At 43.6% G+C, this 25,398-nt stretch overlaps 1 protein-coding gene across 6 annotated transcripts in view; it reads right to left on the reverse strand.

The window, feature by feature from the left end:
• Positions 1-25,398, reverse strand: part of ADAMTS14 (ADAM metallopeptidase with thrombospondin type 1 motif 14) — a 71,502-nt gene that overhangs the window by 38,124 nt on the left and 7,980 nt on the right. For all 6 annotated transcript variants that reach the window (XR_014564824.1, XM_083740681.1, XM_083740678.1 and 3 more), the window contains 2 exons: positions 13,501-13,654; positions 11,193-11,389 (listed from right to left, as the gene is read on the reverse strand). Coding sequence is in view for 5 of the 6 variants with exons in the window: in XM_083740681.1 (XP_083596807.1) it covers positions 11,193-11,389; positions 13,501-13,654 (351 nt within the window). In the remaining variant the exon portion in view is untranslated. The remainder of the gene's footprint in view (positions 1-11,192; positions 11,390-13,500; positions 13,655-25,398) is intronic.

Here is a 25,398-nt window from a genome sequence, read left to right on the forward strand (position 1 = left end):
AGCAGCGCACAGAAACACCGTTTACCTTTCCGCCAGAGCGGTACCTATTTATCTACTTGCACTTTGATGTGCTTTCGAACTGCTGGGTTGGCAGGGGCAGGGACCCAGCAACGGGAGCTCACCCCGTCAAGGGGATTCAAACAGCCGGCCTTTTGATCAGCAGGTCCTAGGCTCTGTGGTTTAACTCACAGTGCCACCCGCGTCCCACAGCACCACCCGCGTCCCAACAACATGAGAGAGAAACAAATTGATCTACACACAAAGAGGTGGACAGAGAACCACCAGCGAGTCTCCTAAGACTGTAGTCTGCCAAGGACCAAAAGGAAGTTTCGTTTCGGAGGCAAGGACTGAAACTTGCAGGTGGGCCTCAAGGAATGAAGTCATACCGCTGATGGGTCTCTGCATTAGTCAAAATCCTCACATGGCATGTAGGTGTTGGGTAAGCAGGATCAGTGCAATGGACACACGGAAGGAGGGAAATTTAGAAGGTCTCCAAGAGACATTGATCAGAAGGACACACCAATGTTATTAACTCCACCATCATCATGGGCACTGTCCACCTGTTCTAAAAATACGTTTCTAATCAAGTTCCACTGAGAAACAATGCTTAACATATACATTAACTACCTAAATCATGATTACAGAATGCCTTCAAAGCAAGACAAGCTTGGTTTGAACTGGCTTTCTTACTAACCATGTTTAAGTTTCCTCTTGCAAAACAGCAAGTTGGAAGCCAGAACTCGCTTGGAACCATGACAAGGGCAAATGGTTAAAGCAATGGCATAGAATACATATGGAGGGTTGTTTTTTGTTTTTGTTTTTTTAAAAAAATTGTTGCGGATACTGCCAAATTCTACCCCAGATGTGATCTAGCATTATCTGGGGGGTTTCTGGCCCTTTGGGGTCTTGATTTTGACAAGGACTGTCTGGAAGCTGCAGTGGATCCCATCAGGTCCCCCTCTGCACTAGGTTCCACCAGGTCTGGGCTGAGCATTGAGCAGCTGAAACAACGGAGAAAACAGTACCTCTGAAAACAGCATCCAAATGCAAATTACGTTAACTGTGTGGCTAGCAACCACATCAGGAGGTTTGGAAATTTAATCCCAGATACAAGTAATAAGAATAAGAATAATTTATTATTTATACCCCGCCCATTTGGCTGGGTTTCCCCAGCCAACCTGGGCGGCTTTCAACAGAATATTAAAAACATCAAACATTAAAAACCTCCCTGAACAGGACTGCCTTCAGATGTCTTCTAAAAGCTAGATAGTTGTTTATTTCCTTGACACCTGATGGGAGGGCATTCCACAGGGTGGGCACCACCACTGAGAAGTCCCTCTGCCTAGTTCCCTGTAACTTCACTTCTCGCAGTGAGGGAACCCCTAGAAAGCCCTTGGCTCTGGACCTCAGTGTCCAGGCTGAACAATAGGGGTGGAGATGCTCCTTCAGGTACACTGGGCCAAGACCGTTTAGGGCTTTAAAGGTCAGCACCAACACTTTGAATCGTGCTCAGAAACATACTGGGAGCCAATGTAGGTCTTTCAGGATCTGTGTTATCTGGTCTCGGCAGCTACTCCCAGTCACCAGTCTAGCTGCTCAGTTTAGGGCCCAATTTTCCTAGAAACAGCAGCATATGTGGAGGTGAGCTTTACCCATTTCCTTCCCAATCGTGATCCTGGGGGTGGGGTGGGGTGTGGACCTTGATGAAAATTTTCCCTCACTTTAAAACACTGCAGTTGGATTTAGGGGGGAAAGCTAACTGCTTTGGCACCAGTGGGAGGCAGGACTTTCATCAGGTTCGTGAGTGGAGGGGGAGGAGATAAACCTGCCCTCTTGCTGTGGTCCCAATGAAAATTGGAGGGGGTTGCACCTAGTTAATGTTTTTATTTTATTTTTAAAAATCCCACAGTATGGCTATGAGCCACACAATTTATGTAATGTGTAGCTTAGTCCTGAGCGAATTACATCTGTGCAAAGATATTCAGACCTGTGAAAAGCTTCACGTGTTGTTTCACGGGGGCAATTCATCACTCCAAGGTAAGGGAAAACTTTGCGCTACACAAAGGGGGTAAAGTGGAGGTCACACAAGTAAGGTTGGAGGGGAAGTTGTACTCCAGAGCCAGCAAAACCGTTAATCCCCACTTGCAGTAAGTTGAGAAAGATTTGACTAATGAATCTACTTGGCACAAATCCTTCTAACGAACAGATTAAGCTCACACACAGAGAGAAAAGATATTTAAGCTTTAATAGCAGAATCCAACCTACAAAAATGTCACAAATCCATCAAGATCTCCAACAACACTCGATAGCTAACCAGGAGAATTTTCTTTCAAATAGAGAAAAAAAATGAGATGTAATTTTTTTAAAAAAATTACAGTGGTACCTTGGGTTACAGACACTTCAGATTACAGACGCTTTGGGTTACAGACTCCACTAACCCGGAAATAGTACCTTGGGGTAAGAACTTTGCTTCAGGATGAGAACAGAAATCGCGCGGCAGCAGCGGGAGGCCCCATTAGCTAAAGTGGTACCTCAGGTTAAGAACAGTTTCAGGTTAAGAACGGACCTCCAGAATGAATTAAATTCTTAACCCCAGGTGCCACTGTAATAAATTAAAGGCAAATCATTTTGCTAGAACAGGGTAGAATGATCGGGGGGGGGGGGGGAGGAAGAACTTACCTTATGCCACAGGAATAATAAAAAATAATAGATCTTACAACTGAACAATGACTGCCTGGGAAATGCTAAAAATATATTATGACTTACTCCCTTATTGAAAACAGTACTTCCCATTTTCCTGAAGATACCCTGTGCTGCTGGGTCACTTTCAAAGATGGCATCCATGCCACCAGAATGAAACATTCAGTTGTCAATTAGCCCTGGAAGCAAAGCCACTTGGGTTGGCCAGAGCACTGGATTATGATGCAACCTTAAGCTGATTTAATAAAAGGAAGGTTGCCTGGCATACAAGCTACTTAGCTTACTTCATGGCATATTTCCTGACCCCAAGATACTATTATGGGGGTTCTCATGAAGCATGTTGTGATGTGTCCCTGATGAAGTGAGGCTCCTACTTACAGTAAGTGACCTCTTCATCTCCAATTGACATGCAGTGACCCGCTTCCTTCTCTCTATTCCACTCTTGTATAGGCAATAAAAGTTATGCGCCTTGGGGAAGGATGAAGATAATTTTGGGAGAGTCTTGCAAATTGTTTCAATGAAACAATTAGCTAAATAAACAGAACTTACAACCCAGCTGCTAAATCCATCGTTCTAATGTCCCTTTGCTTGCTACGTAAAAGAAAAACGCACCAACCAACCCCCCCCCCCCCCAAATCCAATTCTGGTTCTTTCCCCTCCCTCTTCCTTTGGCAGTAGCAATTTCATCTCCACTGTAGCAGCCAATATCTGTTCCTTGCCAAACAAGGTCTTGTGCCACACATCACGCAGAGCATTCCCCGTCTGGAAAATATCGCTAGCTTTGGGATTAAGTTGCATTTTAACATAATGCGGTATGCTTTTAATCCAGGAGCTTCTTATTTTACCTAACCCGTCTCCTCTTAAACCAGTTCTAAATTCAGCTCTTTGCTGCTCCTCAGCTACCAGCACTTGCGGTGGGCGAAAATGGTTCGAGTTAAGGCATTTTGTTGCCTAAACAATGCACATTTGGTTTCAGAATAGGGGAGGTGGGAAACACCCCAAAAAGTTTGAGGTAAGGCCTGCCTCTTTTTGCTACCTGCTGTGCCTTTAAAAACATATATTCAACTTGTTTGGGTGGGGGAGAACAGTCTTTCCAGGATGGCCAGCAACCATTCCATCTCCCACAATGCAGCAGTCAGCACATCTATATCAAAACATAGCAGCCATTGCCTTCTAGGAGGAAAAATGATGCCATCAATCTGTACATCGTGGTTCTCTTTCCTACACAATCCAGAAAGCTTTAGCAAGGGTTGTGGTGGAAGGAAGATCCATCTCTGAGAAGAATGAATAGCAGAGTGGGGGGGGGGAGATAATGAAATACAGAAGCACATATATTTTACAGAATGAGGACAGAGAACAAGGAACAGTGCAACAAATGTTTGCAGGGGATTCTGTGATAAGTGATGTGATATTGTTTGATATGAAGGCCCAAGAACAAGGAGTCAGCTGTAACTGATGAACAGAAAACGTAATTGTGCACCCAGCTATTTAGAAGAAGAAAAATCCAACTCTGGTTTGATATCTATTTTCTTTACATATGGTTCAAGAAAAAGTCAAAGTCTTGTTTTTATGGAAAGTAGGCCACAAGTGCATTTGAAAGGCATAGGCAAAGTCTGGCCCACCAGGTGTTTGGGACTACAATTCCCATCATCCCTAGCTAACAGGACCAGTAGTCAGGGATGATGGGAATTGTAGTCCCAAACATCTGGAGGGTCAGAGTTTGCCTATGCCTGCTTTACACACATTGCTCCCTTAAGACCCCAAAGGAAGATATCCAGTCCGTACAATGGACTGAAAGGGATATCTTGGTGTATGTGCAGATGTGTGCAGAAGGGTGGGGCTAAGTGTATGTTCTAGAGCCTGAACATGATTGCTTCTTTGCAGTGGGGAAACATCCTTTGCAGAGAATCTGAGCTGGGCATGCTAAAATAAACCCACTAATCTGGGGCAGAGAATTAATGATAACAGAGGAACAAATGGATGTCTCCAAAGATCCAGTATCACTAGGTTTACAGGGCAGCAGTAGTTTTCAACCAGTCCGTCGTGGCACCCTGGGGTGCCTTGAATGATGGTCAGGGGTGCTGCGGGCAACACTAGCCTCGATCCCTCTTTCCTTCCATCCCACCTTGGATACCCTTTTGCATCTCTGCCTCCCAAAGACTTGCATAGCTGTTTGTTGCAGCAGCCCTAGCTACAAGCTCCCCAGGAGAATGGTGCCTCTAGGGCTGGACAGAAGTTGCTTCCCAGACCCCTGTGGAGCAGTGGGAGGAGGCACCTGTCTTTGGGGCAGGGGTGGGGCAGCTCAGAAACCAGAGGTGGCAGCTACAGCTGCCCAGAGGACTCTCAAGGAGGGGGAGAGACAGAAGGCTGAGGGAACACTCCACAAGGGAGTGTGTTTGAAAAGGGGTAAGGAGCTGCCAGCTCTGCAGGCAAGGGGTGACATAACTGGGCTCCTGAGCCCCACAGGGGTGCCGCAGAAAGAATGTAGTTGGTCAAGGGAGCTGTGGATTCAAAAAGATTGAACACCTCTGCAGTACAAGGTTGCTGTTTTTAATGTTTCTCATATTTATTTTTTAAAACCAACAGCGACTGCCATTTTAACTAATGTCCCCAGAACCAAGCCAACAGCAGCGTAATATATTCTAAGTGCCTGCATGTAACATTCTTCCCATTGCTCTTGGATAGGTCTCCAAGCATCTCCAAAGCCAATGTTTGGGCCACAGTAGATAATCAGGCCACCTCATTAGTGCCAAATGGTAACTGTTACAGTTCTGAACCCAGCTCGTTGTTAGAATATGGTGGGAAGGATTTTCTCCCTCTAATCAGCTTAAGGTGGCAGGAACTAGTGAGTCCTCCTCATGAAAACCCAACAGGCTCACAGACAGCTGCCTCAAGGGCCTCCCGCACCTTCCAGCCCCCCGTAGAGGATCACTGGGGGAAAGAGCTTTGTCCTTTTTAAGTGCCGTGAGCTTAAAATTTCTTAACTGTTCTGGTGGTTCCCTTACTGCGAGAAGTGAGGATACAGGGAACCAGGCCGAGGGCCTTCTCGGTAGTGGTGCCCCACCCTGTGGAACGCCCTCCCATCAGATGTCAAGGAAATAAACAACTATCTGACTTTTAGAAGACATCAGAAGGCAGTCCTGTTTAGGGAAGTTTTAAATGTTTTGTGTTTTATCGTGATTTTAATATTCTGTTGGGAGCTGCCCAGAATGGCTGGGGAAACCCAGTCAGATGGGTGGGGTATAAATAAATTATTATTATTATTATTATTATTATTATTATTATTATTATTATTTATACCAGCAAGGAGAAGAGTAACCATTGGGACACGGAAGCAACCATCAATAACAAAAGCAGCACTGCAAGACTGCAGATTAGGAATCTTTTGCACTTTCTATGAACGCAGTGGTTCTCAAACTTTTCCCTCTGGGCCACACTTTCAGAATAAAAATTTGCTCATGCCACACCTAATCTTTTATCGACAACGAGTACAAAATTGGAAAACAAAAAGAAACAACTCCTGTCAGTGCTTCATTTGTTAACACATGAACACAACTACTTTATAATATGATCATGGGACATCCAGAAAGTATACTGTAAAACAATGCAGAGCTACATAAGAACATGAATCATTCCCTCTTGCTCTTATTTCGAGAAGATATCTATCCATATTTTGCAAATAAAATTTAAAAAATTACCTTGGCACTATACTATACTACATTACACTGGAATGTTTAAATGTTTCTTTGGTTGTCCTTGAATCTTCCCGCCACACTTGCCTCCACTGTCTTTGAGAACCACTCCATTAACACAACAGATGAACAAAAATGTCCAGGGAACATGGGGAATCTACCTTACACCAAGTAAAACCATTGGGTCCAGCCAGCTCAGTACTGTCTACACCAATGGGCAGCGATTTTCCTGGATTTCAGACAAGGGACAATCCCAACGCTACCTGAAGAATATGGTAGGTCTTCTGCATGCAAAGCAGTTGTTCTACCGCTAAAGTGCTCCTCTTACTCCACCCCTTGGGGTTTGTAGCCAAAGAATGCAGAGCTCCCACAAATTTCTACCCACTCTGTTCCAACACATGCTAAGGCTGTGCATATGAGTTGCTTTCAGGTTTGAGTTAGAATCCTAAAGAACCTGAATGTTCATGTGGCTAGAGAATCTCACTCGTCTTCTGGCTTTCCTTACCTTCTATGCACATTCACCAGATTCATATCCCATATAGGGTGCCCATAAATTCAATTTTGAGACTCCACAGCTTTTTATAAGGCTGGCTTTTAAAAGCAATTAACACACATGCACATCCTGACCATGGCCTCACATATTCAGCCATTTGATATTTTGTGTGCTCAGTCTTGTTGTTTATCACTGCATTCATGAAGGCTAGAAACTTCCTTTGTGTTGTTATTCTTTATAAAAGAACGCTTGGATCTTCAGAATTCTAGAAAGATGAATGAACGAATCAATTTATTACAGTCACAAACCAGAGATAGAATTCTAGGGAGATCCCAAAAACTGAACAAAATGTTTTTTGGGGAAATCTGTGCAACCAGTGTAATGTTTATGTTGCAAACAGCACAAGGCACTTTAAATTGGTTTCATAAAGTTCAATATATCTGAACGTTTACTTGGTTTACATTTCTTACAGTGCAGTCCTGCGCTTGTTTACTCAGGAGTAAGCTCTACTATGTTCAACAGTAGGTGTGTACAGTATTGCAGTCTTAAAACTGCGCTAACAGGAGTACACTTTATTTTTAAAGCCAACTTTTTATATTATATCATCACAACAGCTTGAACTGAAATGATTCATTGACAGCCTAAGCTGCTAAAGAAACAAATATTGTTTACAGTAATAAGAGGAAAATGAATCCATGGCAACACAGATGTACACGAATATCCAGTCATCATCCTGTCCTAAATATAGACTTCATTTCCACATAAACAGCTCATGGGCAAAAGACACACTTCATCCCTATGTTGATAGAACTGTTTCAATATAGGGAACTTCCGTTTTCCATTAAGAAAACGCAATTAGGATACATCTTACAAACAACTGAAATAAGCTCTTTAAAATCTCAGGGCGTTTATAGTTGAGGAAAACAGCTCAATTCCATTCAAGGCAGCCCTATATAAGAGTATATCCCATGCAGGATTTAGCCCTTGAGGGCTAAAATAATACACAGTGTATTGTATCTCAAACCTGTCAAAAGACTTCTGAGACAGACTTGGTTCTCCCTTAAGCCCTGCCTTGCTCTCTCTCTCCATTAACACTGTGGTCTCTCTAGTCACCCAAGCTACCAGTTCATCAAATCCTTTCTTCTTACAATCTGACAAGAGCTTCGCCAAGGCTCTCCCTCTTCAGCCTTGCCTTGAACTAACAGGATTAGTGTTCATTTGTGTGGTCTTGGTCAGGCTGTGATTTATAGCTGCTGGCATGGCTCCCTTTTGTATTCCTTTCTGATGAACTCTGAACACTGCCTTGCTCCCCCGGGTCACCCACCCCACAAAAGCACGGGGGCATTCTGCTCAGCTGTGCATTCCTCTAACCTATTTCCGATTTAAGAAGGAAACAGGCTGCTTCTGAGTAGAGCTAACCTGCGGCGTCCTCCCATCTTCCACTCCACACGTCAAAGTCTCCTTCCTGCAATGGTTTCTTCCTCTGCACACAAGACTTCAGCATTTGCAGGACAATTTAAAGTATCCAAAGCGCACGAGATTTTTCCATCCCACAAGCCTCGTAAAAGACCAAATGATAAGGCCCCCTCCCTGCTGGCAACTAAAAATGCAAAATATCCAACAACACAGCAGCTAAAAGCAGTAATAAAACAAGTCACAAACCATCAGCAGTTGGTTTAACACCCCATTAATTCGGGCTCACTGTTCCAAACACCCATTAAAACAAAGGTTTCCTGCATTCTTTTCACAGCAAAGAATACCTCCTCCAGATAAGGAGGTTCACACCCTGGTTGCCGCTCACCAACCTGCCCCTCTGCCAGCTGATCTAACTGTATCAAACAAAGGAAGAAACTTGAAGCTGTGGGAAAGAATACACAGAAGTATTATTGGGGAAGGGCCTTCGCTCAGAGATAAGAGCACATACTGTGCATGCAAAACATTCTAGGTTCTATTCCCAAAATCTCCAAGTAGAGCTGGGATAGATTACTCTGAGAAACCCTTCTACCAATCAATATGCACAGTACTGAGATAGATGGGCCAATGGGCTGCCTCAGTATAAGGCAGCTGATCTTCCTATGTTCCTTTAATATTTGGAGCAGGGAGACCTCCTAGAGAAGTGTGGGAAGAAGCAACTCCTTGAGGTTAAGATGGTTGTTGGCTGTTAGAATCTGGTTCTCAGTTGTGTTGCATTTAAAAAATAGAAGGAAGTTGGCTTCCCACTTATTTAGAAAGATTTATAGACTGCTTAACCACAAATATCTCCCAGCGATGTACATAAGGTTGCAGGCAAAAGGCAGCTAAAAACCCACAGGACTTATTGAAAACAAATAGTTCTCTTACTCCCTGGGGAGTTTGCTTGCATCCATTTAATTTTATTCCACCTCAGCCACATTTGGGGAATATTGTAACAGTACTGAGAAGAGAGCAAGACTTGTCAAATTGCGTGTGGGGTGGGGGACTACTGCTTGGGAAGCGGTCTAGGCCAAAACACCTTTTGAAGTGAGAGGCCCCCCCGAGTGGCATGGTGGCGCGGTGGGAGTCCAGTCTAAAGAGAAGCTTCTCAAAGGTCACCAGCAATGATGGATAACTAGCAGGCGAGGCCCTTAAATGGAGGGTGTTGCTCACCAAGTGCCGGGAGACTTGACAAGGGTGCGAAAAGAAAGTGTCAGAACTAAAAGAAGGGACAAAGAGGAAGGAGAGAAAAAGGGTCTGCCTGGAGGCTGGCGAAGGAAATAATGCTTTAGCAAGCTATTCGTTTTGCATCTTACCCACAGAGGTCATGTTTTCTCCTTTTTACCGATCTTTTCTTCTATTTCATTAAGCTCTCCAATGGGCCTTTTTCCATCTGAAAAGGCAGCTGCCTCTCTTCCACTCCTCCCCGCCCCCCGCCGCTCCCCCCAAACCCAGCATCCTGAACATTCACAGAGTGAAAAGCGTTCCCTGCTGAGTATAAACCATGAAATGGGGTTGAAAATGAAGCTTTTGATTAAACCTGACAATTTCAAGCTTCTCATGCCATCCCCTAGAAGCTGGAGGAAAATGACATCATGCATGACACCCAGTTGCGCAGGAGGGGCAAGTGAAGGGTCAGGGAGTGGCGGAAACCCCTTCGCTTCTCTACAGCTTGGGTTCGTTTAAGGAGCAAATTGGTGCACTTGAAAGGGAAGCGTTTCCAAAGCACCTCATTTAAAACATCAAGTTTATAGGGATATGAGACGTCTTTGCATTTACGTTTTGCCATGTGACAAAGTTACGATTTTAATATTCTGATGGTTTTTCCTGGTTTTTTGCTATTGTTTTACTGGGTCTGTTTTACGAGCTCTCGGATGATTTTTAACACAATGTATTGTTCTTTTTATGCTGCGCTTTGTACCCTTAAAATGGTTGTAAGTCACTTGGAGGGCAAGCAACTAATAAATCGACTAATAATAATAATAATAATAATAATAATCGATGAACCAATAGCAAACAAACCATTCTGCACATGTAGAAGCACATCGTTTATGCAGAGTAGTTCTAAAACACAGCTGGCGTATAAAATGTCGGATAAATCTGAGGGGCAAGCCAAGGTGAATGCTCAGGTCCCTAATAGGGCATGAAGTTCATCTCTCTGGAAAACATTAATTAAAAGCATCCATCCTAGCAGCACGATGACATCTGTTGTCATTGTTGATGCTAGGATAGAACCTCTGCTCCAAAAAGGGAACCACTTCTTTTGAAATAACTCCAAAGCTGCTCTGGTATTTGCTGAAGTCTGACCTCTGGTAAAACTGCAAGCAAAACATCTTTTAGCTGGTCACTTCCAACAAATTTCATTATATATAGCCAGAGTTTTAAATGGGGCTTCACATTATCTGAAAGCTTTCACCCACGAAAACAGTAACTGGGGTGGCAGAAGGATCTGACGGTTGGTTACTACTAACTGTTGATCAGACCTTTTGATCAAGAGTCATGATTTCCTTAGTAGAGAATCTGAGCAACTCCCTGCTTCCACAGCCACTTTCCCGCCCACCCAGCCCATGGAAACTGACAGGGAAATGTCCATTGAGCCAATCCAACTATCCTTCGCTTGGGTAGGCCCCAAACCTTCGAACACAACATCAAATGCCATTATAAGACATGAAGGTTTCACAATATGCACCATTACGGCCTCACAGACTTCTAGGGTACATATGTGCACTCACACAGTGAAACTACGTCGTCCGATGCAAACAGCAGATATCCACACTCAGGTGACTAGTGGATATGCAGCCCTCCCTTCCAGTCCCCATCTGTAACAGTTAAAATAAAACAACAGAGAGCCTCACTATGTTCATGAGGGTGAGGACATAATTCTGGACGTGTTCCTTCCCATGGAATCGCACAACAGAATCGTCCACGGCCAGCAGAATCTCTATGTTGTAGTCGTCTTTCTTGGCGTGGCGCCTCTTCCGATCTGCTTCGCCAACCTGCTCTTCAATTAGGTTCAGTGTGTTTGGGAGCTGACCTAGGCTAAAGCCTGGAACTAGAAAAGTTGAGAGAAAAGATAAAGGGGTTAAAAAGCTATTGCTGGCACAATTGTCAAATTTCAGAAGTTATTCTGGTCTCTAAAATCTATTATTCTGCAAAAAAACAAAACAACCTCGAAAAACATACACCACAAGCCAAAGCATGCAAGTTATCTTCACACTGAAACATATATGCAGTAGTGTAACATATATGCAGTTGGTCGATCCTAATTGCTGTGAGTCAAGCTATCACTATAATCTGTGTCCAAAGTACCGTATTTTTTGCTCTATAAGATGCACTTTTTCCCTCCTAAAAAGATTGCTACGCAGCAATCCCTCTTGCTGTTCTGGCTTCTGGGATTCAGAATATTTTTTTCCTTGTTTTCCTCCTCCCAAAACTAGGTGCATCTTATGGTCGGGTGCATCTTATAGAGCGAAAAATACGGTACTGCCTGTTGGGGACCAAGAATTGGATCAGAAAGCCTGAATGCTCCTTAAACAGGGAAAAGGTAGCCATGCTGGCCCATAAGAAAAAAATCCAAAATACATAGTAGGGCCACACTATTTATTAGGTCAACCAAAATGTCAAATCTTGAACACTATTTTGTGACATTTTGGTTGGCCTAAGAATAGGTATTGCCCTGCCATGTATACTGGAATTTACGTTCCTTTATGGCCTTAGCTTACAGAATTCAACCATTGTCAGTTTTGAAAGGGCAGAGAAACAGCTAACAGCAGTTTTGCATTCTGAATCTGGACACAGAAAGAAGTGGAAAGACCTGAGAGTTTTGAGCTTGGCTATAGCAGATGGAAGGGGCACAGGGGTCCATGCTGCTGGTTGGGGCACTTGGGGCAGGATTAGCAGTTGTGCTGTCAGCTTTTACTATGTTCTGCTTGCATATTTGTAAATAAAAACCAATTGTTAGACAAAGTAAATCTCCAGTACTCTCTCATGCAAAAGAACGCTAGACCAGTACTTTCCCTAGACCTCTCTCCACCCAGTGGGAGTGCTTAAGAATACGAGTTGCATATGTTGGGATTTTATGGTTGCAGAATTCTGGAGCATTTTTGTCACACACAAAAATAAATCTCTTCTGTGTATGTGCAACAACTTATTGGAGACTGACAGAGGCAATCTGTGTTTCTCTTTGTCCTCCCAGAAAGAAGGAAGTTTCTCCCATCACAGTGTGTCAGCCCTGGGGAAAACTGTACCTGTTCAGAGATGCCAGGCCCTGAAGCTCTTAAAAGATTAAGAAGCTATGCCTTTTTTGCTTTCTATATGTAAGCATGTATATTGATTGATTGATTGATTGATTGATTGATTGATTGATTCACCCCCCAATACAAAAATAGCATACAATAAAAAAGTTAAAAATAGAAATCCTCAATAAATAAATAAGACTATAATCATAAAAAAAATATCCAACAGCAGCAAAGACAGCAGTACAGTCAAACATCGGCTTTTGAACATCTCGGCTGCTGAACATTTTGGAAGCCGAACACAGGCAACCCAGAAGTAAGTGCTTCCGTTTTCAGCGGAATGGCTTCCACTGAGCTACCACTGTAAATTTCTCAATTTTCTCTGTAAATTTGCAGACCGCCCTTTGATCCTTGGTTCTCAAATGTTTCCTAAGTCGACCGGACTTCCAGAATGGATTACGTTCAAAAACCGAGGTTCCACTGTATTTGAGCTACGATTCACAACCCATAAAAACAGAAAATATGCAAAGCAAAGAGCAGATAATATGAACATAGAGTTAGTGGCTGCCTTTCTGGGTCTCCCAAAGCATCTGGAAGGTTTAAGAGGGAGAAACAGAGTCTCCATATAAGAAAGAGAGAATGTGTGTTTTCCCAGTAAGGGATAAAATCAAGCTAATGAGCACTAGGTTTTTATTTGCAAGCAAGCAGGATTCCAGCTCTGCTTCCTGTGGAGAAGTGGTGGGGGAAAATGGACACCACTTCAAACACCACCTTGGCAAGAGTCCCTCTTCAGGCATAATGTTTTTTCTGTCCTGGAACTGTTACGGAAGCAGATAGTGCCTCCGTGTCAAATCTATCTGGAAATGGATGTGTGGGAACCATGAACACGATGCTGGAAATGTGCATCCATCTCAACAGGAAGACTTACCTTCATTATGATGGTCCTTGTATGCTTCTGCTCTCTGTTTGACAGTAGACCTACGGTAGACCACATGAGCTCTCCCATTCTTTTCTTTCTCCCACTGTCCTCGCTCCAAGGGCTCAATAAAAAACTCGCCGCTGTCTGTACGAATCAGGCCTGCCTGGAGAGCCATGGAAGAAAACGGCAAAGGAAAAATAAGGAAGCGTGTATTGGTGATGTCAGTTTGAAAGCCATGTTTGGCCCCTATGTATTCAGCAGTACTATTGACATATCCTGGAACCTCCCGATTTCTGGATCGAAAATGCAGGACTTCAGTGATCATGCAATTTATACTATTTGCCAGGCTGGACACCACTAAGAGTCTATTCTTGCTGATAAAGGAGTAACAGTGTTGTGATTTTCTTGCTGTATTAAACACTATAGTACTGAAAATTTGTGCCTATTTCCATTAGAGACAAAACTCAACAAATCACAAGCCAAGACAGCAGCAAATTTCTGTTGGGGTCCGTAAATGAAAGCAAATATCCAGAATAGTAGAAATGGCATGTGGGGCATAGCTGGTAACATAAACATCGTTTCAAGACACCAATATGTGCCATCAAAGGTGCTATTATGCACTCTAGAGTGAGATTAATAACAACAGTAGTTCTGGTGCTATTACAGTAATAACTCCTGGTGATTGTGTGAACTTTCCTCATTTGTGACATTACAAATTTTGCTTGATCCTCTACACTCTTTCCAGCTAGTCTTCTTAACGTGCAACTTGGCAGAGAGCCCCTGTCAATCCCTCCATCTTCAAATGCCTCCCTGGTTTTAGTTAATCACAGTTCTGATTTCAGTTCACATGCTACATTTTGAATGCTTCAGGAAGAACCTGCCTTAGAAATGCAGAACATCACAATGGTGAATACCCCCAGCCCAAGGAGCTGCTGCACGAAATCCTTGCGATACCAGATGTCTTTACTCTGAAATAAGTCTTGCGCTTCCAGTAAATCTGCATTGAGGCTGCCCATCAGTTTTATTCTGAAACTCCACCTGATTAAGGCTTTGGACAATCAAAAGGAAATCAAATCACACACTGCAGACTGACAAGATTTTGGCAAGGATGTTAATATTGACCTAGCGGTCACTGACTTTCCCTAATCACCACCCACTTTTTTCTTCAGCTGTTGGCTATGGAAAAGCTCTTTTGTAACACACATCAGCGGTATCCTTTGAAGCTCTGCAACAATCCAGACTATTTTTTCAAGAAACATTTTTGTCCCTATTAAGCCAACAAATGCTTTGGGAATTCGAAACTAACACCGGCCATGTTACCATATTTGGTGGCCTCTAGTCCTGAGTTAATTTGTTGCCGCAGAGCTGCCAATACATGCCAGGCTGTCCACACTGGGAAATAAGGCCTGAGAACAATGGGTGATTTGCCTGCACTGCCAGAGAGTTGTAAGAATTGCTGCAGTGCTCTCACACTGACTGTGCAGCAATAAACTAATTTTGCACGTCAAGCAGGCAGCAGTTCATAGGAATGCACTGTAAAATCACTTACGTGAATATTAAATGCTCAGCGAGCTTTGCCTGGGGTAAACAGCTGGGCAGTGGAGGTTTATGTAGTACAGGTGGAATGTAATTATATTAAACTAGCCTTCACCCATCTGCCACCTTCCAGATGTTTTGGCTGCAGCTTGCACCAACCCAAGCCAGCACGGTAACAGGTTGGCAAAAGTCAGTCTAGACTATACACACAAGAAGGAATATTGGTACCATAAACGTACTGCAGCTAGGGTGAGCTCAGAATGCCTTATATGACCATCAGTTTCCCTTCTTCTATTTTTTACATTTATAAACGTGTGCAAACTGGTTTCTATACTGTGCTAGCCTCAATGAAGAGAGCCCAATATAGCCCTATCACCTACCACCACCTCCAAAACCTCCCCGCCTTTCAATAGTTTACCCATCCAAAGCAGCACTAGAGCTCCAAACTGCAGTAAGTGGGAACAAGGAATAGCTCCCCAGGGTTGCCATGTCTCCTCTTTTTCCAGGACACGTCCTCTTTTTCAGGGGTGAAATTTCTGTCTGAGTGGATTTTTTAAACTTGCCAAAATATCTCTGGCTATACTTTCTGGATGAGACATAGGCACAACTGGTGGTTGAAGACTTGCTTTCCTCTTCTCTTCTCCTGCCAGACCCCTCTCAACAATATATCAAAGCTTCTATAGCCTACATATAGCAGGGGTACTTAAAATAAGAGTCATCCTAGCATCCTCTTTTTTGCTCTTCAAAATATGGCAACCCTAGATCTCCCCCTCCCTTCACTGTTTGCAAATCAAAAAGGAGTGCACCCTAGAGTGGAGGGGGAGAGAGAGACCAGATCTCCCTTGATCTCTTTTAGGACCTCCACAGGACATCCATGAATGCGGGAAGATTCAGGAGACAAAAGAAAGCAGTACTTCACATCACATGCTTAAACTACAGAAGCTGCTTTCACAAGATGGCCACAAAAGAGGAATAAACAAATCAGATAAGACTATCAATGGCTACTAACCATGGTTAGTATGTTCCACCTCCACTGTCCAAGGCAGCACACCCCTGAACACTGGCTGCTGGGTATCACAAACAGGGAGAGTTGCCATTACCCCCTATTTGTAGACTTTCCAGAGGCATCTGGTTGGCCACAGTGAGAACAGAATGATGGACCAGATGGGCCTTGGCCTCAACATGGCTCTTTCTGGGTTTTCCTTACTACATCTGGACACTGTCTCCATTGACTAGTACAAATGTAAAAGGTAAAGGTAAAGGGATCTCAGACCATTAGGTCCAGTTGTGACCAACTCTGGGGTTGCGGTGCTCATCTCGCTTTATTGACCAAGGGAGCTGGCGTACAGCTTCCGGGTCATGTGGCCAGCATGACTAATGGCAAACCAGAGCAGCGCACGGAAATGCCGTTTACCTTCCCGCCGGAGCAGTACCTATTTATCTACTTGAACTTTGAGGTGCTTTCAGACTGCTAGGTTGGCAGGAGCAGGGACTGAGCAACGGGAGCTCACCCCGTCGTGGGGATTCGAACCGCCGACCTTCTGATCGGCAAGTCCTAGGCTCTGTGGTTTAACCCACAGCGCCACCCGTGTCCCGGTACAAATGACTTCTAAGTAAAAGTGCATGAGGATAGCGAGCAGTGTCCTGATCTGGTTGAACACTTTCTGGGACCTGATGCAGTTTGATCCTACACGTGCTTACATGGAAGTACCTAAATTCCTTACTAATCTCAATGGGATTTAAGCCCAAGTAAGTGTGCATATGATTTGTTGCCTCGACATTGCCTGCTCCTTTGTATTTCTGCAAGAAAGGACCAAGCAACCCTTTCTTATGACCTTTACATGGAATATAGAGCGCAGGTTGCATGTTACACACTTGTCAGCTTCCTGGGATGACTGAAAAAACAGTCTAGACAATTGATTCTAATGATCTGCTCCCTACTGGGCAATCTATTTTTCCATGTTATAATGCTGCCTTTGAACAGATTAAGGTCACTGAACTGCAGGTGGCACAGGGCCTCTGCTAATGAGTGGACCAACGCAATGTTGGTCCTGAACCTAGAATCATATTTTTAGAAAACAACACACACACACAACCTCTAACCTTTGCAATCACCAAAGTATTCTTGTGAAGACCTGCCTCATTTGCACTCCCCTCTCCTGGGCTAGGAATAATAATTACTTCCAGGGAAAGGGCTCACACTGACCCCACTGTTCAAGCCACCCTGAGAAACAAAACTACATGTAAACCTTTTAAAAATTATGTATCTGCAAGAATGAAAGGGAGTGTTGAGGTCATGGGCTTGTGTACACTTTTTGCTGTGCTGTCCAGGAAAGAAAATTCAGTACAGAGCTATGAACATGCATGGCTTTAAAAGAGGATTGGCAAAATTCACTGACAATCATTGGCCTCTAGTCTATTTTACCTCCACTATTGGAACAGGCAACCTGCTTCTACATTAGTTTATGGGAATCACAAGGAGTGAGAATTGTTATTGAACTCCAGTTCTGCTTGTGAGTTTCTTCACTGTGACAATAGGATGCTGGACTAGATGGGCCTTTGGTCTGCACCAGCAGGGGCTCTTCCTATGTCATTAGGCTCCTAAAAATCATATTTAAATGACACATCTTGCAGTAGTTCTTTTTTAAAAATGGGGGTAAGCATTTTTAACTAGATATAGTGAAATTCTGATGTGCTTTCAATTATCTTATTAGTCAAATGTTCATTTCAGTTAGTTTGTTTTTAGTTCTAGCATTTTTAATTGTATATCACAGGTTCTTTTTTTGCTGTTGTGGCAGAAAAAAAGCAATTTTAAAACAAACAGGACAATGCACTAACAGTGTGATTGCCTGCGCAGCCTTCTCAGGAACAAGCATCACACAGTTCAATGAGGCCTACTCCCACATCACAAGGTCTATAGTGTCTATAGTGAAGTGTGCCAAACTTGGGTCTCCAGCTGCTGTTGGACTACAACGCCCATCATCCCTAGCTAGCAGGACCAGTGGTCTGGGATGATGGGAATTGTAGTCCAAAAATAGCTGGCAACCCAAGTTTGGGAAACCCTGGTCTATAGCTTCTTCTACTACATATGTCAATGGCAAAGGGAGAAAGCCTAAGAAGTCACCACACTGTCAACATAACAGAGCTTGTTCAGAAGACAAGCAACAACAGCAAATTGGGGGTGTGTGTTAAAAGTAGTTCTATTGTCTTATTTCTCCCTCCTTTTTGGAGGAGGGCTAAAGGTGCAGACATGGCTACGAAATGTCCCAAAATGATCCCATACAGGAGCCTAATCCCTCTTATTTTCTCTTCTCCCAATGGGCCTGGCACCAGCCTTTTCAGCCAAGCACGTTTCTCCGCTGGAATCTCATCAGCTGAGCAGCTCTGGAGTTGGGAGCCAGCCCCAAGCCAAAGAGAGACTGGCTTGGCAGAAGCTCCTGGCAGCCCCCAGCACGGGAGGCTAGCAGGCAATGCTTCAGTAGACCCTGCCAACCTCAGCACCTCCCTGCCAGCTATCTTGGTAAAGTTGGGTCTCAAACATTTTAGTTGGCTTGGAGGTGATGAGCATATGACTGGACTCCAGCCTCTAGGCTGACGCGGGTTTTCTCAACATTACACAGTAAGATAAAAACCCTGAAGTTTTCTGTGTATAGTGGTACATCTGGTTACATTCTTAATTCGTTCCGGAGGTCCGTTCTTAACCTGAAACTGTTATTAACCTGAAGCACCACTTTAGCTAATGGGGCCTCCTGCCGCCGCTGCACGATTTCTGTTCTCATCCTGAAGCAAAGTTCTTAACCTGAGGTACTATTTCTGGGTTAGTGGAGTCTGTAACCTGAAGCGTATGTAACCTGAAGCATATGTAACCCAAGGTACCACTGTACACACAAAGCCAGTCTAAATGTTCAGAAGCAGCATGTGGTGCAGAACTGCATGTCTGATGGGTCTCCATATAATAGGTCAGGGGGTGGGGGCAGTGGCCTAGCATGGGTTGCTAGTGCCTGGGGCTGCGCAACGTGGGTAGGAGGGAGGTACACATGTGCATTCAACTGCCTAATAACGTCCACATCACCCAGGAGATCGCAGCCGCAGAGATAAGCAAAGAAGAGTTTTTCTGTTGTATGGAGAGGTCACTTCCTGGTTCGCATGGAGAGCCGTTTTCAATGGAGCCCAGCGACGGAAGCATGCAGCTGAATTGAGGAAGCACCAGATGTTGAAATTTTGTGCCCCTAGCAATTTTGCGCCCAGGGCAACCATACCTTATTCTCTGGTTTACCAAATATCCAGCATCTGCATGGCCAGCAGATCTTCCCCCACTCATTCAAAACAGGGTAGGTCTTATTTTGACTACATTGAGCTGTATTCAACTACCCTGTTCTGCTAGCAGAAGCCAGCACGAGGGCTCCCCTGCTAATACAACACGGCTTTCACCCCTTGTGCACCCCCAAAAAATTCTACTCTAAGGGCTTGTGAGAACCCCCCCCCCCAGAACAATGTGTGGAGGGAGGCGAAATGCTTGCACTGTAGGAACTACCTCCTTAGCACCATATTGAATTCCACCCAGTACGACCAAAAATTAAGCACAGTTAGTCTTTGTTATTTCGGATTACACGCTTGATAATCCACCCTGCCCCCCACCCCCGTTTCACCCACTCTATTACAAGTGTCTTTATTAGTCCATAGGCATAAGGGAAGGAAACTCTACTTCCTGAAGTTTGCATCTTAGACAGCTTCCATTACTACCCTACTTTACATAACCATCGCACTGTATGCCTCATTAATCCACCCCAACAACTAAGCAGAACTTAATTTTAATGCTGGCATTCATTTTCAAATTGGATCCAGCTCTACATAAGTACATACTGAATCACAGGTCAGTGTGACCCTGCCAAGGAAACATCAGAATGTGGGCAGGTCAAATTTAGGTGGAAACAGCTTTTTGTGGTAAGGATTTCTATCCGTATACACACACACAAATGCTGGCCTTATCTCCTGACCCTCCCCAGGAACCAGCAATTTTTATTTAAAGAACTGGCACCCCCAGGGCCAACAAAAGACAACGTACAATGTACATATCACTGCTTTTCCTATGTGTTCATTGAATGATCTTTCAGCAGCTTCGGTATGTTTCATATTATGGAAATATTCCCCAGCCTCCTCCAACACATTGCATTCTCCCTCTTTGACACCACAGCAGCAGCAAATCGTGGGACATTTCCTTCTTAACCAATTCCAACCGATCAGGACTCACGTGGCACGTGAGATGTCACAGGGCTAGGAAACCAAACAAGGAAATGAGGCCAATGCTTTTCCACCTGCCACTGTCCTTCCATTCCTGATAGGGGAGTCTTGCAAAATTGGTGAACATTTCTACGCTCTTCATTGTCACTCCCTATTGCAGAAAGCGTTCCTGAAAACCAGAGTCCCATTTCGGCACATCCCAAGAGTGAATAGGATTGAGTTAAAACAGCCACACACACTGAACATTGTGTAAGGCAGTTATTATGCAACATCTGTACCAGCTGCAGACACAGCAATGTTTGTAAAGGGCCGTGTGGAAGTTAACTGCAACCTCCTATCCCCATCCATTAATCAAACTCCAGCTAGTTCCCATTACACTGTAAATGGAATAATGACTGGTGTGCACTTTTCACTTACAATGAGAGTATTCTAAAAAAGCAAAAAGACCTCAGAGCAGCCCATTCAATTCCTGCCAGGGAAGTTGGGCACTTAACATTTTGTAAGTATGCCCATTTTAAAGAACGCTAGTTTTATTTGCATGTTTTGCCAGCTTGTGCACAAATGAAAACAAGAAGAAACGAGGCCGGGAGACTCAACAGTATTCCTTCAGAGTGTTTCTCCAAGCTCAATCCAACACCAGGAATTCAGCAAGTTAGGTATGTAGGAAGTTGCCATATAGACTAAGACCATTGGTTCGTCTCTACACTGTCTGGGTCTCAGACGGGAATCTTTCTCAACTCCACCTGGAAATACTAGGGATTGAACTCAGGATCTTTTGTGTACAAAACATGCATTCTGGCACCAAGCCATGGTCCCCTCCCAGCTCTTATTTCCATCCGCCCGTCACCAAGGATGTCAGAATTCCAACACAAATGGAAAAGTAAGCAGAGATTGTTGCAGTTCACACATTTCTCTGTGGTCAGGATTGAAAACCAGTCCAGTGAATAAAATCTGTATTCATTTATGTAGCTGCTGTTCTTTTTTGGTCTGCAAATGATACATAATATAATTATAGTTGTTGTTGTTGTTGTTTTACACTGTTTTGCTGTTTTCTTTACACTAAATGTTATATAGGAAATGTAAATAGCCACATAACTTATGCAACTTATGTGCAGCTAGATAAACAAGGTAGTATTTGGCAGAAAACAAACTATGGTGGAAAACAAAAGAATGCTGACTGCGATGAATACAGGTTGGAACAAAAATAATAGAATCATAAAGTAGGAAGGGATACCAAGAGTCATCTACTCCCACCCTCTGCAACACAGGAATCTCAACTAAAGCATCCATGACATAGAATCATAGCCTTCCTAGATACTTGCCCATGACACTAGATGATCAAATGATAAATTGCCATTTCAGAGGCTTTCATCAGAGGTTAGAAGTGTTAAGAAGATGCAGTGATCAGGATCGCAGGACACTCCATGCACTCAGTAACAATGCTACCAGAGTTCAAAAATATCCAGTTTTGAATACAAGTTCCCTTTGCCCCAGAAAATAGTTTTCTGCTCATAAATTATGAACATTAACGCTCATGTGCCCATTTTTGTGCCTCCATGGTCTACTTTCCTCTGAATTTAAGGGCTGTCACTAAAGTTGGTTAGGGAGGAGAAGATTTCCCCAGTTCTGTCCCTCCTCTTTCCTTCCACCTGAATTTCAGTGTAGCTAAGAGAACACCTAAAACCAATTCTGGAATTTCACTTGCTTCACCTTGTTTGCACAGTCCCCTGTCACCACAGTGCACATATATACTTTGATGAAACATTGCAAAACAAGAAACCGTATGATTGTCTGAAAAAAAATTATCGTGTGGTTTTCCACTGGTACATCAATGAACTTCTGAGCAATGATAAAAACACCACACAAAAAGAATCTTGGAGCAATTACACATACCATCACATAAAGACTGATAAAAAGCACTGTGCATCAGTTAAGTATTGCAAGGGGAACAAAAAGAAACTCAAGGAACTAAAAGCTGCCACATACTGCACAAGCACCCTACCATGTTCAAAATACACATTCATTCATTCATTCATTCATTCAAGGAAAATGTGGGAATTCCAAGTGTGCTGGTTTTTCCTTAGAAGCAAGACTGGGTGACTCAGAAAATTCCGGAGGATATTTGGATGAGATATTCAGAAGCATCCCCAGCATTTGTTGATTTCTGAAACAAAGAGTTCGACTTTGAGTATGCAGTTAAAAATAATAATACCCTGTCTCCTAATTTGTGATTTGAGCAATCAGTTTGGCTTGGAATTTTCTTGTTAGGAAAAAATAATAATGCATGCACCACAAGTGCAGGCACACACATGCAATCTCTCACAAAAGCCAAATTGGCTGTTACCAAAAAAAACACATAAAAAAATTAAACTCTAAGTCTGACTATTTGAAAAACACAAAACAAAACCCTTGCATCATGAACAGCAGACCAATGAACCGATTTAAAAGTTAACCTAACAAGGCAATCAAGGTAAAAATATTGGCATGTGCCTTCCAGTTTGGTCTGCTGGTGCAGGTGACCTACAATAACCAATCATGCAGAGGGGGAAAGTCACCAGTATATAGCAGCCTGGTGGATTTTAAAATCCCAGCCTTTGCCTAGGCAATGTTTTGCCATTCCCCACCAACACTGAGAGAGCATGCACAGATCAGAAAAAAGTTGTGCATGTATAATTTGTGGGGGGGGTTGAAAAAAGAAAAGATCCAAGTGTTTGCCAATGCTGATCATAAATTGCCAGATCATTTCTAATTGAAGCTGAGGAGACTTTGCCCACAAGGGGGTGGGTGGGAAGCAAAAGCCCTCTTCTGTGCCAACATCATCTACAATGGAACCAACACCAGAAGTAAAGCATGCAGTCACTTAGGGTCAGAAATCTCTTTAGAGGTGCCGATGAAGCTGTTATGTACTGAAGTTCTCACCCTGGGCCAGCAGGGGGATACTGTAGATAGTTATGCAAATGAAGGATCGAAAGTGACGTTCAGTGATTGGATAGTTTGTATGCAAATGAAGGATCAAAAGTGACGTTCAGTGATTGGATAGCTTTAGAAAATGGCAACAGTTACATTGTTCTGGAGCTCTATATAAGCAGGCTGACTGAGCCCCTCAGCCAGTTCTGTTCCAGCTTACAAATAAAGAGCTGCCTTGGAAGAATCGCTGTGTCGTCTGCTATGTCTACCCACAACTTAACAGAAGCCATGTGCAATCTGAAAAGTGCCCTCCTCACAAGCACTTGCACTATTCCAGTAGATCTCAGGGCACAACTTTCCACACGGCCAACTATTATGCCGCTGAAGTGATTATGTCCGTTTCTGGAGGTTCTCAATTGCCAGTGTGTTTTGGACGCAATCCCAAAATAGAAGGTGACAACAAGGACCAGTGCAGCCTGTGATGCTCTCCAGGCTGTCTGAGCTCACTTTTCACTTGCCCTTCTAATATAATTTGCATGTGGGCCATTAAAAAGCCAATACTGCAATATTTTTTCTTTTGTTCCCCCCTCCTATCCTTAGGGAAGGAAATAAACCAAAAGCCTTTATGTTTGTAGTCTTATCGACACCAACGTTTCCCTTGTCCATGCCTAGGGAACGGGAGGTTTAGTCCTTCAAATACTGTAGATACTATCACTTGAGAGCCCAGTTCTTTCATCTTTCTCATTTGAACAACATGGCTCTCATTTAGAAGTTTTTTTTAAGCCAATGTGTAACACAGAAAAGTTGCTGTGACTGAGGATACTTTGGGAATACAACTTAGTGATTTGTATAATTTGAAGCAGCTATCTGAGACGCTCAACAAGACAGGCACTGCCAGAATGAACTCAATTTTGTAACAGAAAGAGGCAGCACACACGGCTGCTTCATTTGGAAAACGTTAAACTTATCCAAACAAAACGGAGAGGTTTTATGGAATGAAATAACTGAATGGGTGGATGGGGGTGTTTCAAACCTCCATTGATAGTCTGTTTCGATACAAGACAGTGGAATCCACCAAGCTGGAAACGTGCCAGTCATTTAATGAAAAGTCAGACAGTTTGGCACAGACATTACACATTGTGCCATGGATAAAATTACTGCCCTCTCTAGTGTTTCCTCAATAAATCAATAGGAGGGGAGGTAAAGAGGACAACACGCCAAACAGGACAGGAAATGCTGACAGTGAAATACGAGAAAACTGATAAAAACTGCTACTTGGAGATCATAAGGCAAGGAATCTCAGCTGCAAAAGAACAGTCCGCTGCAACTAATATTTCACTAAGATGTAAAAAGATCTGGAAGGGCACCAGCCAAGAAGAGAGGCAATTTCAGGCAGAGAGATATAATTTATATTAAGCACTGCAAAAAAAAAAAAAAAATAGCATAGCGGTTTGCAACAAAAATTATCAAACAGCAGCAAAGTCTGCCTGCAAATAAACCCACCCATCTGGGAAAGCCTGTAAAAATAAAAGTTTTCAGCATCAGACAAAATGCATACAATGTTGGAGCCTGTCTAACTGCATTGGGCAGCATGATCCACTGAGCAGGGGGCACTTCACTACAGAATGAATCTCTGGAATAAGTGGCGAGGCAAAGACAGTCCCCATAGACAACTACAGTGGACAGGTAGATACATAGGGATATCCTAGTCCCCAGTTTTTTTAGGGCTTTATATGCTTAACAGAAAAAACTTAAATCTGGCTGGCTGGCATATTGGGAACTGGCAATAGTTCCCTCAGCACCAGCCCTACATGCAAAGCTGGCCACAAATTGGCTAAAAAAAGGTAAAGGACCCCTGACAATTAAGTCCAGTCACAAACAACTCTGGGGTTGCAGCGCTCATCTCGCTTTACAGGCTGAGGAGCCGGCATTTCTCCACAGAGTTTTTCTGGGTCATGTGGCAAAACCAGAGCAGCACACTGTTTACCTTCCTGCCAGAGCGGTACCTATTTATCTACTTGCACTTTTTGGTGTGCTTTTGAACTGCTAGGTTGGCAGGAGCAGGGACCGAGCAACAGGAGCTCACCCCATCGTGGGGATTCGAAACGCCGACCTTCTGGTCGGCAAGCCCAAGAGGCTCGGTGGTTTAGACCACAGTGCCACCCGCCTCCCTCAAAAATTGGATACAGCCCCAATAACTGAGGTCACCAGAATACGTTTCTA

The sequence above is a fragment of the Podarcis gaigeae genome, assembly GCF_964106915.1.
Source record: "Podarcis gaigeae genome assembly, chromosome: 5".
Classification (NCBI taxonomy): Eukaryota; Metazoa; Chordata; class Lepidosauria; order Squamata; family Lacertidae; genus Podarcis; species Podarcis gaigeae.